General features: G+C 41.9%; 1 protein-coding gene across 3 annotated transcripts in view; it reads right to left on the bottom strand.

The window, feature by feature from the left end:
* Positions 1-741: 741 nt before the first annotated feature.
* Positions 742-19,386, bottom strand: part of MBOAT2 (membrane bound O-acyltransferase domain containing 2) — a 119,289-nt gene continuing 100,644 nt past the window's right edge. For all 3 annotated transcript variants that reach the window (XM_068564310.1, XM_068564311.1, XM_068564312.1), the window contains 7 exons: positions 17,066-17,249; positions 13,182-13,374; positions 12,710-12,813; positions 9,993-10,057; positions 8,539-8,671; positions 5,628-5,779; positions 742-3,278 (listed from right to left, as the gene is read on the bottom strand). In XM_068564310.1, the coding sequence (XP_068420411.1) occupies positions 3,053-3,278; positions 5,628-5,779; positions 8,539-8,671; positions 9,993-10,057; positions 12,710-12,813; positions 13,182-13,374; positions 17,066-17,249 (1,057 nt within the window). In that variant the 3' untranslated portion in view covers positions 742-3,052. The remainder of the gene's footprint in view (positions 3,279-5,627; positions 5,780-8,538; positions 8,672-9,992; positions 10,058-12,709; positions 12,814-13,181; positions 13,375-17,065; positions 17,250-19,386) is intronic.

Here is a 19,386-nt window from a genome sequence, read left to right on the forward strand (position 1 = left end):
TGAACATCACACATGGTGGGAGTCAGTAACAAAAATACTTTTTAAGCAAAGGTATGGTGGAGGCATAAGGGGAGGCTGGACATTTTGGAAGCCAAATAAACCTTCTCTATTATGCTGGGTATTTTAGACGCTAAATAAATTTCTTCAATTACCCTGAGTTCCAATTATAAATGCTTATTTTAAAAACCAAGAATAAGCGGGTTGTAAAATGGTGACAGCTGAGATACATCAAAATAAATTAACTGCTATTGTTTCAAAAAAATAAAATTGCGGGAAAAGTAAGTATTTTGTTCATTTTTTCCCTGAGTAGTATAATAATAACCAAAAATATTGATATAAATATGATGCTGATTGATCATCTCTGGAGTGGTTTCATGGCAACTGAAGAGTGGAGAAATAATATAAATATGCACTGAATCCTATTCTGTTGACTAAAAAAGAAGCAAGCACATATTACAATGAATCCCTTTAAGTTTAACATAGTAGAGATATACCAGTCTTCAATTATTCTGTTATAATTAGAAGTACTAATCCTTACAACACTCCAAGTAGATATATTCAGTATATAGAGCACAAAAAGTCTCTTCTTGAGGAGGAAGGTCAAGCTGAGAATTAAAATTATTTCTTTAGTTTTTCTCCTAGATTGTATACCTGTGATTATAATTTCTCCAAAATTAAATAAAAGCTATTCAAAACCCATTTCATACAAAAAACAAAAAAACAAACAAAAAACCTAGATAATCCAGGGGGATGGAAATCAGTCAAATTGTATATATAAGGTATTATCTTCAAAGTAATTGGAAAATTCATCAATCATCTTGCTTTCTAGATGGTAGTGCTACGATTACCTTCACTGAGCAAAAAACAGATAACAGTGATATTAGGTTTATAGGCTGAGAAATAAAAAATAGTCAGGTAATGGAACTAAATCATGATTATTTGTTAATGGCTAGGTAGGCTGAAGAAAAAGAAAGTTTTTAACGCTCTTTCTTGTTTTCACTTATGACATGCCTAGACTTGTCTTTTAACCTCTAAATTTGTTCACTTTTTCTTAATAGTGATCAGATTCTCTGCAGCATTAATTAAATGGAGGAGACATTGTGGGGGGCAGATACTTTCCATGATTATTCTTTTCTAGCCTCTCACATTCCACAGTTCTCTTAAGTTCAATGCATGGGAAACAGAAAATTTATTTAGCAATCCGTCTTTTCCTGGGAGGTAACAGGGCATGGCTAACACCATCAGGTGGAAAAAAAAAAAATTACCTTTAGAAAAATAAAAACATGTCATATAAACAAAGAGGAGGCTATTTCTAAAGTTCTGGGAAGGTACACTGATATTTTTGCTGATTAGACCTCAAAAGTTCCAAGTACATTTGCTTTTCCTTTCGTTTTTAATTGAAATACTACACAGCTTAAGCCAGGGAGTTGTTCTGTCCTTAACTTCATTTGCAGATTTATTAATGACAAAAAAAAAAGAGAGACTCATCATAGATAGACAATTTGCATTTCATTTAAAAATTTAAGGCAAAAAAGAAAATAAATTCCACAAAAGATGGGTCACAGAAAAGTGAAGTCAGAAGGCCCTGCCCATCCTTCTCCCTTTCCGCCCATGATTCATCATCTCCGGCCGTGGCCCTGATGCCAGGCTGGCATCACATCCCACTCCTCTGCTTTCAGCTACTGCAGCATCACAAGACTGTGGGGTTAAAGGAGATACCCAGCAATTCAGGCGAAATTAATTATGGTGAAAACAGCCCATAAGATAAAAGCACATTTTTCTACTTAAAGAATCTGAAACTCATTAACAAGAGTTAGTGGCAAAACTTTTATGTGAGAAGTTAAGAGTTTGGAAACTAATTTATATTATTCTCTACAGAGGTGGTTCAGACCCAATGACTTTAAGTTTTCATTTTCCTAAAACTTTCCCAAATACCAATTAAATTGTCATGGATAAAAAAGTGATTAGCTAGAGAGTAATTTCACTCAGTGATTTCTCTTTCAAAACCTTCAAGCAATCTCCCGCTATTATTTTCACAATCCTTTTATCATTCTATGTAATTTATGCTTGATACATTTCTTTTAAAAGTCCAACGTAATAAAAAGTTATTAAACTTTTATGTCTTACAGAATCACAAAGAACTCAGATAAACAGGGATGAAGAGCACTTCTGCAGAGCATTGGTCACCTGCCCTGCACACCTGTGTGCGCTGGTCACAGCTGCCACTGGCTCAGGCTACGGCCCCCGCAGTGCTTTCTTCATTCATGTCTTCCTTCTTTCCTTTGTCATCTTCTCTCTCTCTCCCTTTTTTTTTTTTTTTTTTTTTAAGAAAAATAGCTTAAAATATCACATTACCAACATTTAACTATGTTTAAGAAATCCTTCCTTGAAGGGCTCTCTGTCTGACACAGGGTAATTAAACTCTCCAGGAAATTGGCATCCACCACTTTACAGTTGCACAACATACTGTAGTCATTTGAGATACTTTAAGAAAACCCTTCAAATACTGAGATGTTTATTGCATTTTAAAGTATCCACAGTCTTAAATAGCCTGTTCAAATTCCTCCGGAATTCCTGTGCAGCATACAACATCAAATATTGAAATAGTGTTCTCACAATATTACACTTGAAAATACCATTTAGGAAACAATATTTTAGGAAATAGACAGTTTAAGGCAAGACATTCATTTGGAAAAGTTAATTTTTCTCAATCATCTAGATTGACACAATTATTTTTCCATCTCTTCAGTGCCTTGGGATACACAACATACATTCAGCAGCAGGGCACACTTACGACCCTATGGACATATGCTGAGGTCCTGAGTGCCCATTGAAATAATGGAAACATTTTTGATAAGGCATGGCCCACAGGGACATGGCATGGGAGGGGTCTTTCACTCCATTTTCAAGCTGGTACACAGGGCATTCCCTACCTAAAACTGTCCGATTTCCCCCCACGTGATCTCTTTCCCAACAGACACAAACCCCTTGAAAGGTGCTAAGATTGGTTTCTGTTAACATACAAAAAATAGCCATCCGAGTGCTTTCCCCATCATTGCTTTAATGATGAATGTCTAGAGGCTATTTCCTGATTCTGATTGCAAACATTGTTTGTTGTGGAAAAACTATTCTGTCCCAAAGAATTTTCTCTTTCATCATACTTTTTGGATCGTGACAGCTGAACGTTTTCATGTGTATTCTTTCCTCTTTGAGTTTTTTTCACCGGAAACAACAATAATACTAAGATACTAGCAGAGTGAAGGCTGTAATACCAGGAGCTAAAAGAAAAAAGGAAAACTTTACTTTATTAAATTCTGATAATTAGCAAGACTTAATTTGACATTTGTCAAAATGTCACAAGCCTCACCTAGGATGTGTGTATTTACTACACTATCCTTTTTTTTTTAAATTAATTTATTTAATTTATTTATTTTTGGCTGCACTGGGTCTTCGTTGCTGCACACGGGCTTTCTCCAGTTGTGTCGACGGGTTTCTCACTGCGGTGGCTTCTCTTGTTGTGGAGCATGGGCTCTAGGCGTGCCAGCTTCAGCAGTTGTGGCGCGTGGGCTCTAGAGCACAGGCTCAGTAGCTGTGGTGCACGGGCTTAGTTGCTTAGCAGCATGTGGGATCTTCCCGGACCAGGGCTCGAACCCATGTCCCCTGCATTGGCAGGCGGATTCCCAACCACTGCGTTACCAAGGAAGCCCTACACTATTCTTTTACCCATCCCCCTTGGATGAAACTCTAACCATGTATGCCAGTGGGTATTTATAAAGCACTCACACTAGATATCATATTGCATTCCTTTGTAAAGGTCATAAGGCCAGGACTAAATAGAGCAAAAACAAAAATGTACTTATTAATAGCTGCAGAGATCTGAAAAAAAACTCTAAAATCCATAGAATCAAATATTGAGCAAACTATGCAGGTAGTAAAGGGAAAGTAATAGCCTTGCCTGTTATTTACTGTCCTAATTAAGTTACAAATATTCCAATGATGAGAGTAATAGATAAGTAATATTGCTTCTTGATGGTTACTGTCACAAAATGAAGGTCACATTATTAAAGATATTATTAGAAGTATCATGCCTCAAATTAAATATAAACCAAATGTGACCTCCTGGTTCTATAGCTGTAAGTGCCAGTGCCTGTTGAACAAAGTACCTGAGACAGAAAATCCAACCAATAGCTCAGTCACATTTAGACATATGTAATATTTCTGTTCAAATGGACATTTTAGCAGGAGTTACTTATGCCTTCCTGTATGATTATTATGACTCTGTGCTGTCATTCTAAATGCTAGGGTAATGGAAAATAGTTTTTGATCTCAAAGATATCACTATCTACTATGGGGAGAGTGGAATTTGGTGGGGGAGGGAGAGAAGATAAACATAAACAAAATATGGAATTCAAAACAATAATTTCTATCATGTAGAGATGAAAAAGTACCAGTGAAATATAAAAGAGTGAAAAGGGAACCAATAAATGAAATACAAGTAATTTATTATCTTTTGACTGAAGAAATTAAGAGAATTAATAATTCGTTATAAAGAACAAGCTATACTGTTTTTTAACTGCTTCATCGTATTCTTTATTGTTCATCTTTTTTAAGTTTTCCTTTCCTTTTGGAGTTACCAGTCTTATAGCTGAACTCTTGTTCCATAGACTTTACCAATAGTTACTGGTGACTATCAGAGGATATATTTCACTTCCGTCCCTAAAATATCCCTAGTGACTCTTAAGCCTCTGCTTTAACAAATAAACTCTTAAACCCTGGCTCTCGAGCAGGGGTGAGCAAACTACGGCTTGTGGGGCAAAGCTAGTCTGATGTCTCTCTCTTTTTTAAATTGAGATATAACTGACATATAACATTATTAGTTTCAGGTGTACAACATAATGACTCGATATATGTATATATCATGAAATGATCACCACAATCATCTAGTTCACAACCAAGTGTAGGAAGAAGAGCTCCACTTTCCAGTGTAACCTTTGAGAGATCTGAAGCAGTGGTTACCCAGCTGATATTCCTCACTGTAAATCACACTCTCATCGGAGGTCTGAGTGGTGTTAATCCTTCCATAAATAAACTTGTGACTGCTTGGTTTAAGATTTAAAAGTAACTGACAATGCATTTAACTGCAGAAAACAAGCTAGGGTACTATTTTTTCTATTCTACCCAATAGCAAGAAGCTCTCTTTTAAAAATAAATTAAAATGAAAAGTAAATAAAATAAAATAAAATGATACAAAGGAACTTATTTACAAAACAGAAATAGACTCACAGACACAGAAAACAAACCTATGGTTACCTAAGGAGAAAGGGTGGGAGAGGGATAAATTAGGAGTTTGGGACTAAAATATATACACTACTATGTATAAAATAGATAACCAACAAGGACCTACTGTATAGCACAGGGAACTATACTCAATATCTTGTAATAACCTACAATGGAAAAGAATCTAAAAAAGAATATCTATATATACACACACACATACGTGCATACATACATATGTAAATAACGGAATCACTTTGCTATACACCTGAAACTAACACAACATTGTAAATCAACTATATTTCAATAAAAAATTTTTTTAAATTTCCGATATTTTTAAGAGTAACACTTACCTGTAAAACATGAGTGATGGTTTTATAGAAAGAAGAACGAATGGCACAACTGTGTAACTTATTGCTATCTGAGTTGCTATCCATGTTATGACATCATACAATAATTTAAGTTGGGGAGGTTCGATGAAATGATGTCTAAAGTTATTTCTCACCTGAAATAAACAAAAATATTTATCTTTAACACTGCTTATAAAATTACACTGACTATATCAACTCTTTCAAGGATGTGGAATAAGCGAAACTCTCGTACGTTGCTGGTGGGCATCTAAAATGGTACTGCTACTATGGGAAAAGCTGGATCCGGTTCAGAAAAAACTAATACATGTATATGTATAAAAAATATGGAGAGCGCATGGGGAAGCACGTGAGCAAAATGTGTGAATCTGGGCAAAGGGCGTACAGGAGTTCTTGGCAATTTTTCTGTAGATTTGAAGTGGTGTTAAAATTAAAAGTTCCCCCCCAAAGTTAAAAATTACACTTCCTAGAGCTCCTTAAATCATATTTTGTAAACTACAGTACAGGCACACCTCGTTTCATCGTGCTTCACTTTATCATGCTTCGCAGATACTGCGTTTTTTACAAACTGAAGGTGTGTGGCAGCCCTGTGTCGAGCAAGTCTACTGGAGCCATTTTTCCAACAACGTTTCCTCACTTCTTGTCTCTGTGTCACATTTTGGTAATTCTTGTAATACTTCAAACTTTTTCATTATTGTTATATCTGTAATTGTGTTGTGTGATCAACGACCTCTGATGCTATTACTATAACTTGCTGAAGGCTTAGATGATGGTCAGCATTTTTTAGCAATGACATATTTCTTAATTAAGGTATGTATACTTAGACATAATGTCATTGCACCCTTAGACTACACAATAGTGTAAACATAACTTTTATGTGAACTGGGAAACCAGAAAAATTCGTGTGACTCCCTTTACTGCAATATTCACTTTATTGCCGTGGTCTGGAACCGAATCCGCAATGTCTGCCTATACGTAAATAAGGTTCACTCCGTGATTAATTTTTCTACTACTATGAAAGGAGACATCCTTCCTCTTCTTTAACCTCTGCATTTGTGAAAGACAGCTATTACACACTGAGCTCAGGTCAAAGAGCACTTATTAAAATGAATGGCAATTACACACATCATTCATTAGGGGAAATTGAGAAGGGCTTCTCAGGAAAAAAGTGCTTTCTAATAACCACTATTTTAATATTTTTTAGCTTCTAAAACAGTCAAAACATTTCCATTTTGAAATGTGCAAACTTAACCAAACACTATTTTTTTTCTCTCGTGTCCCGGCTTTTTTCGTCTAATACGTTTATAGGTGAAGAGTGGCCCTGCTCTGAGACGCCACGCAAGTTCTTCAGAGGGGATGCAGTGTGAGGTTAGTGGTTCTTCCACACACAGACCAGCACTCTCAGTGGCAGGACCCTACCCAGGTTTCCTGCCTTGCTCAAGGCGGCAAAAGCTACCTGCACCCTCTCCCCTTCTGTCCACCAGGGGCAAATCCATTTCCCAAGGCGTGGCTCTCAGCAGCCCATCCCCACCCTTACCCACCCTCCCTGACTCCCTGATGTGGGACAGATGAGGATTAGGCTCTTCCCCAGTTTGCTGTTCAAGTTCTTCTATTACTGGCCTCTTCCTCTCTCTCCAGCACCGCCTCCCCCGCCCCTGCCCTTTGCCTTTCCAGGATCATCCACCCTTTAGACATACATGAAGGCTCTGCTTCAACCAGATTTGCTCGTCATTCCCAAATACACCACACACTTTCTAACCTGGTTTTGCTAATGTCATTTCTACACACAGAAAGGCATTTTCTCCCCCCCCATTACGCTTCAGTCACTACTGAAACAGTAGTGACTATTTCAGTCACTGCTGTCAGTCACTACTGAAATAACTTTCATCATCATCATTCAAATAACTTTCGTCATTTCTACACCTAGAAAGGCATTTCCTCCCCCCATTACGCTTCAGTCACTAGTGAAATAACTTTCATCATTCAAAGCCCAAATCCAAGCACACTTTCCTACTGGGGCCACCTCTAGTCAACCCAACCAAAAGGGATTTCCTTCCCTCTAAACACCTATGGTACTTACTATCCATAAAAGCGATGGAATCTATCATATATGCCTTGTGGTATATGCACCCACACACACACCCCCATACACAGACAGATACCTACACACATACATACACCTTATGCCCTTAGATTACAAACCACAGAAGAATAGCCTTTAGTTAATACTTCTTGACATTTACCTCATATATCTCCAAGGTACCTTAAAACTGAATACAATAAATATCTGCTAGTTTGTTAAATGAAGCCACCTCACCTGTAACTGACATAATAAGCCTGTTCAAACACTGTTTTTGTCACGTCACTTTCCTCCGATTGACTTCCAAGGACTTACACTAAACTGCCCCTCTTCTTTCCCATGTCACCAGCCTAATTCCTCAACTGTTTCCCAAATAATACACCAGGTCTCAGATACCCTACAGACCTGCGGCCTGCTTCGCACGTGGTGTCCGCCATGGGGAATGGCCCGTCCACATTATCTAGGCCTGGCCACGGTCCCCTCTTCATCTAAAAGAGGACTCAAAGGCTGTAGTTTTCAGGAAACATCTCTAAAATAAACCTACTCGTCTGGTCATCTCTATTTCACCCAGTTTTCAGCAATCCTTCCGAAGATTCTGTGACAACGAGGAACACGGTGTGGAGGCCTCTGTGGGCCAGGCCTTCCTCTCAGATGAACCAAGCGTGCAGCCCGCGAGGCACACCCCACGCTCCCAGCCAGCCCGCAGCACTGACCCGGCCAAAGGAGCAAGGCTGCCCGGTAGGCAAGAGGCTTACTGGGCCCCTGACACCAGGTCACGTGACCAGCACTGCAGGACGAGAAGGAACTCATACTCACGGCTCGCGCTGCCAGCGTCATCACCACTCCCGTGAGGAAAGTCAGGTAATAGCCCGGGTACACCCCATGCCAAATGGCAGAGAGGATGAACGTCTGGATGGTTGGACTCAAGGAGGTGCGCTCATAACACACCCTGGAAACCATGGAAAACATGAGTGATTAGAGCTTATCAAGTCCACAACGATCACTCTTATTCCTGGTCAGGATCTAGGAAAACAGCCACAACTTATTTTGGGCATCAGCTTGATCTGTGACTTCACGGAGGTTACGGCTATTGGGGATCAGATTTATGAAAAGAAATTTCATTTCCATCTCTTTACTGGTACACGTAATGGCCAAAATGATCATTTCTAGTGTTTGGGAGTCTATACTATGTACAGAAGAACTTTAACAAATATAAAAGTTATTTTTATTTTACATTATTTTATTATTTTCTTTAGTAACATTTAGAACTTTCAACTGATCTAACAATAGTCTTCTGGGAAGTAGGCTGTGCTTAGTGTAAAGTGTTCTTGTCACAGGTAGAGAACTCAGATGAAGATAAGATTTTCCTAAGGTATCAAATTTAAAATACAACAACAAAAAATAACACAACAGATTAGCTCGGGAAATCTCCACCCACTGGGGAGACTGCAAGGCACCATGAAGCGGTGATAATGTGTTTCCGATATTTCAAGAGGTAAAGGGATTGAACTTGTCATGAGTAAAGGACATGACAAAAGAAGGCTTCTCTACACAGAACGGTGCTTAGAGCCCTCCCATCCCAGGAGCAGTCGTTTATGAAATAAGCTCAAGATCGGGCAGTGTGTCCCATCAAGAACAAGAAGACAGGACCACTGGGAGTTTCTGCGCGGTGTCCTAGCTCCGTCTTTTGTAATCGGTCCCCTGCCTTCCCCGTGTGCACGTGACAAGCCCTCATAATTCTCGGCACAGGCGCCTCTTCGCCCCTCGTTCCCGCACGCTTCCCACTCACTCTCTCATCATTCTCGACAGGGAGCAGCACATGGAGATGACTGCCGAGTTTGTACCAAGATGGTGACCTCCCACTGCAGAGGCTGGGTCTCTGCAGCCTGTGCCCAACATATAAAGGTCCGCTGTCCTGAAATATTTTAAAACTGGAAGTGTTGTGCGAAATCTAGGGCATACGTATGGTGGCTGTGTAGGCATTTTTGTTTGGCCAAATCTCCCATGAATGAGGGACATATTGGTGATCTCAAACCTTGGTGGGCGTCTTTCAAGGCAGGCTACGAGGTCAGTGGGCTACATTCATGACTCGAGCCTAAACAGTTCTCTGACTTGGTAGCACCCTGCTTCGGACGACATTAACTCTGATTCCCGGTTAACGCAAGGTCACAGCGTGAATTTAATTTAGTTAAGAATGTGAACCCCGTGAAGCTCAGCCTCAAGAACTAGAGGCCAAAGCTCAGCTGATGATGGTTCCTGAAGGAGCTTACCTTTTGAGCCAAAGAGCTGTCTGAATATTCCAATTATCAAGAAACATCTTGAAACTTGTTGACATCTGAAAAACAAAGGAACTTTCTTCTTTGGCTGACAAAATAATGAAGCTTTAAACGTAAGTAACGTCTCACTGTGCTAAGAGAACATTACTTGACAATGATGGTAGTGTACGACCTCTTTCCTTAACACCGTTTTTTTCTAATAGAGTAACATCATTCTATAAAAGGAGTTACTGGAGGGAACATCTGTGAGGTAAATGGATTCTCACCATTTTCTCCTGTGTGCTAACACTTACAGGGGTTGCCATGGAACTATCCCAAAGACACTCCTGATGGAGCAGGTGAATGACCTTCCAGTGGCCGTTCACTGGGGGCCGGAGTGGACGCCCCATCAGCTGCAGCTTCACTTCCTTCAGTGCCTCCCTCCCCGGCTCCTGGGAGTCTTGGCCTCCCGGGACCTGCTCCCCCTGGAGGAGTGGTCTGCACATCTTCCTACCTTTCCAGGGCCTCACTCAAGCTTCCCCCACTAACGCCGCCCCCCGATCTCAGAGGGAAGCTCTGGTCTCCTGGCCGCGACTCCTTCCCTGTGTGACCACCCCTCCTCGGCTCTGCACTTCTCACCACTTTAGATTCTCTGCTCCGTTATTTACTGCTCTCGTCAAAACCTGAGGATGAAAACTTCTTAAGAGGCAAAAAAATCGTACTCTTTTATGAATAAGGCACATATATACATATAGGATATAAAGAGATATATACAATATATCTGTGATATTAAAATTTCATGGGGCCTGATTAGGAAAAAACAATAGTCTCAAAAGCTCCTTAGTTGGCAATAATGAACAAAACGTTAAAACACGGCCATATATTCATCACCCAATTTCCACAATTATCCATTTTCGCCTGTCCTTCCCCATTTTATTACTGACACTGTTAAGAGTATTTCAAAGCAAATACCAGACATCTTATTTCACCTGTAAATAGTTCAGAATTTATGTCCAATAAATAAGGACCTTTAAAAAAAACTACGATCAGGGACTTCCCTGGTGGTCCAGTGGTTGAGACTCCATGCTCCCACCGCAGGGGGCTCAGGTTCGATCCCTGGTCAGGGAACTGGATCCCATGTGCCGCAACTAAGAGTTCGCATGCCACAACTAAGGAGCCCACAGGCTGCGACTAACACCCGGCACAGCCAAATAAATAAATATTTTTTTAAAAAAGAATAAGAATAATTAAAAAAATAATGTTATAAAAAATAAAAATAAAAAAATAAATTAAAAAAACTATGACCAAAAAAAAAAAAAAAAAACTATGACCAGATCTAACCAAATTAACAGTAATTCTTTAATATCATCCAATATCCATTTTGTATTCAAATACCCCTGACGGTTTAAAAACACGGTTTTCCAGTTGGCGGGGTCAGTCAGGATCCAAACATATGGCACGTCTGGCTGACGTCTCTTTTAATGTGTAACAGCCCCTCTCTGCCCCCCGCTTTTCCCATACCGTGCGTTTGTGCGGGAAATCGGGTCACTGGTCCTGTGGCACTCCCCGCTTCTGGCCCTGGTGTCTAACTTACTTCTCTATATTCTGGGTCCCTTCCAACGGCAGAAGGATCTAGGGACCTGATCAGGCCTGTATGTCCTGTGGTCCCACAACCGCAGGTGCCAAGGTCCAGCAGTGGGTCTGGCTGCTCCGCTCACTATTCGTTCCCAGTCAGCCTCTCACCCGAAGTTCTGGTAACTTCTCCCATCGGGAACAGCCCCTTACGCAGGCTTGCAGAGCAATGCCTCCTCTTGGTTTTCCTCTCTTCTCTCAGCTACCCCCTCCCGCATGCCTTCCTTTGCCTGGCCTGTAAGACGGGGGCTCCTTTGGGGGCTCTCGTCTCTTCCCACCCCCTCAGTGTCCCTCATGGCTACTCTCGTGGTTCCTCCCAAAACCTGAAGTGCGATAGTTCCCAAATTACAATCTCAGCCCATGCCTCAGCATTCACTGGCCGGCTGGACCACTCGGGTAAGTCTGACATTTGAACACACCACCTTTCCCTTCAAACCTGTGCCTACCCCTTGCTCCTTACCCCAGTGAAAGGTACCACGGTGAACACAGCGGTCTAAACCAGACCTCTGGGCATGATTCATAGCTCGTTCTCTCTTGCTGATTCCAATGTATCACCAAGTTCTGCTGAGTCTCTTAAACAGTGTCCAGTGTGTTGACGTCTTTCCAGCCCCACTGCCACGACCCTGGTTGAGGTCATCATCATGCTGGACTAACACAGCACCCTCCTAACAGGTCACTGTCTCAGGAGGGCGACGCCTTCTGCCTGACATAGCCCCATCCTCCTAACGCACACGCACACACACACGCGCACGCACACACACACACACACACACACACACAATCGCCTCACTAGTCTAAGCTGGCCTCCTATCTTAGAAATGCCCTACATCTCTCTGATCACAGCCAATCTTTCTGTATCCCTGTAACCCCCCCTCGATTAAAGTTCCAGGAGAGCCCAGATTGTACTGATCTTATTCACTGGCTCCCCAGGGCCTGGGGCACATGGTCGATGACCAATAAATATTGGCTGATTGAAAGAATGAGTATTATTATTACAAATCTTTCAGGACCAGTCTTGGGACATCACATCATAACCTATGAAGGCAAATTATGTTACTTAAAGTGTCATAGGGTAACCAACTTCTTAATGATTTACTAACCTCTATTTGCTGAATTCTCAGATTGGAAATTAAGTCCCAACGAGCTGCTCCATTTTTGTCATATCCTCTGAATCCAAAGCCTGCCGCATTATTGATAGCGTCAGCTGTGATACACAAAGGAAAAGAAACTATTACAAACCTATGTAACAAACCACTATGTTCTCCCAGAAGATGTACGTTATCATATACTATCATCTTTAATTCTTAAACAGTCAAAGTAGATTCATTCTCATTTTTATATGATATAATAAAATGGGCCTTGATCCAGTTTTTAGGCTCTCCTAACAGTTTTTAGGTTCTATCCTTATATGTAGGACATGAACTTTAAGGTTTGTTTCTCCTGCATAGATGACCCTAGTTTTTCTCATTGGTCTTGACTATATATTCTCAAGAGGGTATTCTCCCGGCTATCACCAGGGTAAGATTTATACTTCCACACATGGACACGAAGGTTTATTCACGTGTTACTTACCTAACGTCCATGCAAAATAGTATTTGGGTCTGGCAGCCAAAAGAGAGACGTATAGATAGATAACCTTGGTCGGCCATGAAGCTGTAGCTTGAAAATGCTCATCAATGTTATACGCCACAGGTAATGTCTTAGAGATGGTCAAGTGAAATAACAAGGAAAGTCCACAGACTAAGAGCTTCTGAATAACTGCGAGCTGAAAGCAAGACAAGACTTCGTAAACTTAATTGATAACGTATTTGCGTATTATTGCCACATAACTCTTCCTGAAGGTCGTATTAACCCTGTAACTCCATCCAAAATCCTGAACTCAGGCGTGCTCAGAATTTAAAGCCGCCACTGTCTCAGTCTGAACACATGAAGCCTTATGTCTAATGACTGCCTCTGGGTTATGGCTCAAATCACACAAGAAACCCCAATGTGTATTTTCAGGACTTTCAGTAAACTTAGAAAAACTAAAAGCAAACACAGGTGTATAGGGTGACTATGTAAAAATGTTAACATTAATAAGTTTTGGTAGTGGATTTAATGTGACCACACACACACACACACACACACACGACTTTTTTTTTCCATTGTGCTTTTTCCCTATTTTCCAAATTCTAGGTATTTCATGGAAAACTCTTTTTACAATAAACAACTTTCACGTTTCTTTAAACCTGAAAGTTCTTTAAAGCAATTTTGTTCAAATGATAAAACGAAAAGAGCCACACCCAAGAAAACAAAAAGATCTGCATAAAGATTCTGATGGAAAGAAAAGGACAATCTTTACTTTATTCTGGTAAGGTTAAATTACCTTGAAAAACACCAACTCATGGTGTTTTTGTGTTTTCAGTAGGCTAGACTATTTCAATCTGATTCAATATAAAGGAGATTTTACAGGCTACAGAGGTAAAGAAACAAACAGACGAAAGAATGTAACAAAATACTTGGATTTAGTGTCCTGCACAGTAATCAAATAGTATTCAAATTAACTACACTAATTTGCAGATGAACACCTGTATTTAACACTTTCTGTAACGGGGGCCAAAAAGAAAGGCTCAAAGGCGAGAGTCAGAGCACATGCCTGATTCCTGCACTTTCGAAAAACCTTTATTTATTCTTGGGAGGCGCTGGAAGGTCAAGGGCTCTTTGTTGCAACTGTTCTTATTCTCATTTTCCTGGTCGTCTTTCAAAGCTTCCTCCAGTAAAGTAAGGCTACCTTTTCTTCACTCCTACCTCCAAAATATCTAACCTACACATCTGAATTTGCAACAGGTAATTAGGTAAAAATTATAATTATAAATGAAGTGAGATGAACCGAATGACCTCATACGTGAACGTAAAAATCGGGTACATCATTTTAGTAACATAATGAGAAGTACTGTGGCCATTAGACTGTACACACTAGTTTCCAGGTCTCAGTTTAAAACAAGTTAAAGTAACATATACCTGATCTCAACTACCAGCTGGCGCACACACCAACGAGAATCCCCAAAAAACCTCAGTCAATGTGGGATCAGGAGCTCTGAAAGGCAGGGGTGAGGGGGCCTGAAGCTGGGAAGCCAGGTGTAACCCCCCGTTCCCACAGCCTCCTCTCCCCCATGCTGGCAGGAGGCCAGAAGTTAACTCTCAGGGAAGCCTAACCAGAAAAGAGCCAGGCTTCAGGACGCGGGTCCAGAGTGGGGCTGGAATGAATGTGGAACCTGCGGTGGATGCATCCCGAGAGGCAATGTCTGCAGCCCCTGCCTCCCAGCTCCACAGACCAGCAGTCAAGTCTGAACACCCCGGGCAGAAGACAGGAGAAGCCCGCACTCAAGAAACCAAACAGCCTCAGAGAAAAGACCTACAGGCATCACAGCAGAGACTGACAGGTGTTCCCCAGGAGACGTGCTCCCCTTCTTACATAGCAATGGATTTTCTATTTGGGCACGGTGAAGTCTAGCTAAAGACCACACGTCACAGCCTCCTTTGCAGTTGAGTGTAGCTATGTGGTCACAAATAACATGGACAACTTCTGTGGCGAACCATCTTAGACCATGAGGATGAGGGAAACGCCCTAAGGATGGCCAAAACGGGAGCTTGGATCCCCCGCCCGTGGAGCTGCCATATTACCCATGGACCGCTGACACTTGAGCTGTCCTGTAAGAGAAGAATAAATTTCCACCTTGTTTAACCTCCTGTTATTTTGGTCCTTGGTTCAGCAGCCAAACCTGTATCTTAACTAACACAGATAAAGACAATTGGGAGGCCCCCAACAAATGGGCCGCTGGGTACCTGACTGACCCACTTGGGATTCAAAGAGTCTACACACCCCACTCATAACACAAAGAGCTTCTAAGTGCCTCTGAGTGATCTGTAAATAACTACCACTATTCGACTGTGTGAACTATGTACATATGAAATTTAAATTTAAAATATATTAGAACAGTGAGATAGTATATTAAGAGTATTTGCTATTGTCAACAATCTCTTATTTATGATGTCCATAACCTGAAGGAGGAAAGTGACGTTTTCTAAGAGCAAATCCCATAAAAATTCAGAGTGAGGCGACAGAAGTAATACATAAATTTGTACTGCTTTTTGTTGGGTTTGATTTACCACTACTTATATGTTTGTTGCACTTGATATTTTTCCAGCATTTTACAAAATTAAGTCTAGCATCTTAATTCCTAATTTCCTAGTTAGGAATTTCTAAATTCCTAAATTCCTTACTAGGAGTTTCCTAGATTCCTAATTTCATTCTCTTCCCAGTATTCTAGAATAAACCTCTGGGATATCGAAGCTGTCTATTAACTACCTTGAGTTCCTCCTACGGCAGTGAGGCCTCTGAAGGGTTAAGTGGTCAGCCTGACACAAAACAGTCAGCGAAGAGATCTGAATATACCCAGTTTCCCGTCCCAGTTTGAGCTGGCATTTATCAGTTAACACTTGGCCAGTTAACGGAAACTGTGAAGACAAGAGCATCTTTCTGGTGTAAAACACAACGGGTTGCACGGCACGAAAGAGAAAATACGAGAGATTTTGCAGATGAGTGCACGTCTTCATTCACTCTTTGTTTCATAATAACTTAGAAAGGAGCTGGTCCTCTGTTCCAAACCCCACATTCAGAGAAAGCATACTAGCCCCACCCTTTTGTCTCACAGACTTGTTGACTGGCCTATTTCTCATGGACCTTTAGATTCTACCAGATCAAGTCCAGCAGAACGTGGCCTGCACAGAGCTGCACAGGTTCCCTGAACAAGGAGCAGCAGTTGTTCCAGGGAATAAAGATTACATTCGGGTGTGAGGCTCAGACCGCCTGGGCTTGAATTCCGGTTCTCCCACGGCCACCCTGGGAAACCCTGGTCAAATTACTTAGCCTCTGAGTCTCAGCCTCCTCATCTGTGAAGTCGTGAGAATAAAGCACCTGCCTCGCAAGACTGTCCTAAGGGCTGAAAGTGCTGTGAAAGTGTTCACTATTATTATCTTTTTTATTGTGAACACTGGACAAGGTTTTATGGAAGAGGTGAAATCTGAAGTAGGCCTTTAAAGAGGCGTGAGATTTCAACTGGCAATGGTCGGCATTAGGAGAGACGTAAGGTACAGCTAAGGAAAAAGCCTGGAAAATGAGGCTCGGTCAGATCCACGAGATGGGCTTTTCTGCAAAATACTCCATGACTACAAGGCATTATCCTCACTAAGGAACGCAGCACGGCTTTTAAAGTAACGTTACTTTTGTTCTTCAATCACGACTGTACTTCTACTAGGCATCACCACTGGGTACTGTGTGAAGGGTCATTTACCTCGAAAAATGCTTTTAAAGAAAAAGATGGGTAAACTCAAAACTTGAAAACATTAGTATCTTGAAATAAACAAGGCTAATCAATACATGTTAGAGAGGCTGCAGACGAATCTCATGATCTTACGTTTGGAGATGGCTCTGTCTTTTCATACTGTATCTCTTCTTTTCCATGTTCGCCTGATTGTGTCATATGGTACGATCTGCCTTCGATGAAAGTGATGTAGTCTTTGTAAGAGCAGAGTGGGCCTGCCAGGATACCCATGAAGTTGCAGTTGTAACTTAAATACTCCAGAAGGCTCGGCATGCGTCTGCAACGAAAAGACACGCAACGTGTGAGATGGAACGTTTGCTTCCAGAAAATGTGACAAGAATGATCTTCTCCAACCTCACTTCTCTTATCGTTTCCAAAATAAAACAAGCTTTGATTTTCATTTGCATCCAAACAATAAGAATTTAAAGGTTCAGGATGAAGGAATGCGCAACAGTATTTCTGGATAAAAGAGTTTCCATACAGGTCTTTGTGAGCAACTACGAAGGGTTTCTACCTAACTCCTCATGATGAAACAAACCCGAGGAGGACAAGATATGGCAGCAAGAATCATCTCTTACTAGTCAATCATTCACTCATTTAACGTATCTACGTGTGCACCGACTACTACACACACGCTCCAGGGTCTAGAGATACCGCAGTAAATAAAACAGAGGAATTCTGCATTCATAGAGCTTACAGAACAGCTGCAGAAAACAAACAATAAAAAAAATACATCAAGTAACTTCAGAGATGCTAAATGCAAGGAGAAGGGGGCATTTTGGTGTATTAATGAGTCAGAGGAGGCCCCTCTGATCAGGAGACGTGTGAGTCGTGTGAGCGTCCCTGACAAGGGCTCCAGGCAGAGGGAACGATGAGGGCCAAAGCCCTGAGTCGGGGGCAGGCCCAGCAGCAGGCAGCCCGGTGTGGCTGGACGGGCTGAGCCAGGCAGAGAGGCAGGAGGGGAGTCAGCGAGCCGAGGTGAGGTAACACAGGGCCTGCCTTGCAAGGCGCGGCGGGAACCTTGGATTTTATTCTGAATGTGCTGAAAAACTACGGTCGGCTTTTAAAATACCTATGGTTTGAAAGAATCCCTCCAGCCCCTGGGTGTGGACAGAGAAGGGTGGATGGGGGAAGACTAGTCAGGAGGCCGCTGACCTCCAGGGGGAGGTGACGGGGCTGGGGCCTCGGAGCAGCAGTGTCTGCCTGCATTCTGGCAGGACAGCCCCGGGGTCGGCTGATGGACCGGATGTGCGGCCTAAGGGAGAAAGGAATCAAGGATGTCGTGCAACGTTTTTTTTTAATTAATTTATTTATTTTTGGCTGTGTTGGGTCTTCGTTGCTGCGCGCGGGCTTTCTCTAGCTGCGGCGAGGCGGGGCTACTTTTCATTGCGGTGCGCGGTCTTCTCATTGCAGTGGCTTCTCTTGTTGCGGAGCACGGGCTCTAGGCGCGTCAGCTTCAGTAGTCGTGGCTCGCGGGCTTCAGTAGTTGCGGCGCACGGGCTCAGTAGCTGTGGCTCGAGGGCTCTAGAGCTCAGGCTCAGTAGTTGCGGCGCACGGGCTTAGTTGCTCCGCGGCACATGGGATCTTCCCGGACCAGGGCTCGAACCCACGTCCCCTGCATTGGCAGGCGGACTCCCAACCACTGCACCACCAGGGAAGCCCTACTGCAACGTTTTTAATTCAACTGCTCTCAGGTCAGTCCAAATGGCACACAGTATCTAAAGTGTACCAAGCATTCCAGTTCTCAATGCAGGTAACCGGGAGAAAAACAGTTAATAACGTAGGAGATAATGCAGACCATGTATATCATCATGTAAATGCATCAGAAGTGTATTTTTTTTATTTTTTAAAACCAGCTCCATCTGTGAAGTCTGCCATCCACTGACAGCTATAAACTACCACAAATAAAAGAACAACTACACCTGGGGAGAGTAAGTAGGCTCTTGAATGTGTGACGGCCCTGTCTTCCTCTCTAAGATGACAGGTGATCTGCTAAAAAAGCACAGTCTCTATGGCCAAGAGGAGTCGACAGAACCCCCTCACGTATATTTTTATTAAAAAAAACAAAGAGAAAACAGTGCTTCTGGCCCAACTGACACTCAGCTAGGTCACCCCTTAGCCAAAACTCCTTAAAATTTTTTTCCTGAATTACTTTTCTACATTTAAAAGTTTCTGGAACATTAAGGAATTTTTCTTGAGGGCTCACAAGTGATTGGGAGCAAAATGTTTCTGGCAGATTTTCTCTTGTAGTTCTTTCCATGTAACACTGAAACAGAGGGCCTTCTCACCACCTCGCACAACCTGGACAAGTGCCCCGTCGTCACAAAGCTGCCAAAGCGCCCCTTGTGCTCAGGCAACAGAGCCCCATTTTCAACACCACTTATTTCAAGACCAAAACAGCGCCACGTTGTCAA

Source organism: Eschrichtius robustus, chromosome 15 (assembly GCF_028021215.1).
Source record: "Eschrichtius robustus isolate mEscRob2 chromosome 15, mEscRob2.pri, whole genome shotgun sequence".
In the NCBI taxonomy this organism is placed as follows: Eukaryota; Metazoa; Chordata; class Mammalia; order Artiodactyla; family Eschrichtiidae; genus Eschrichtius; species Eschrichtius robustus.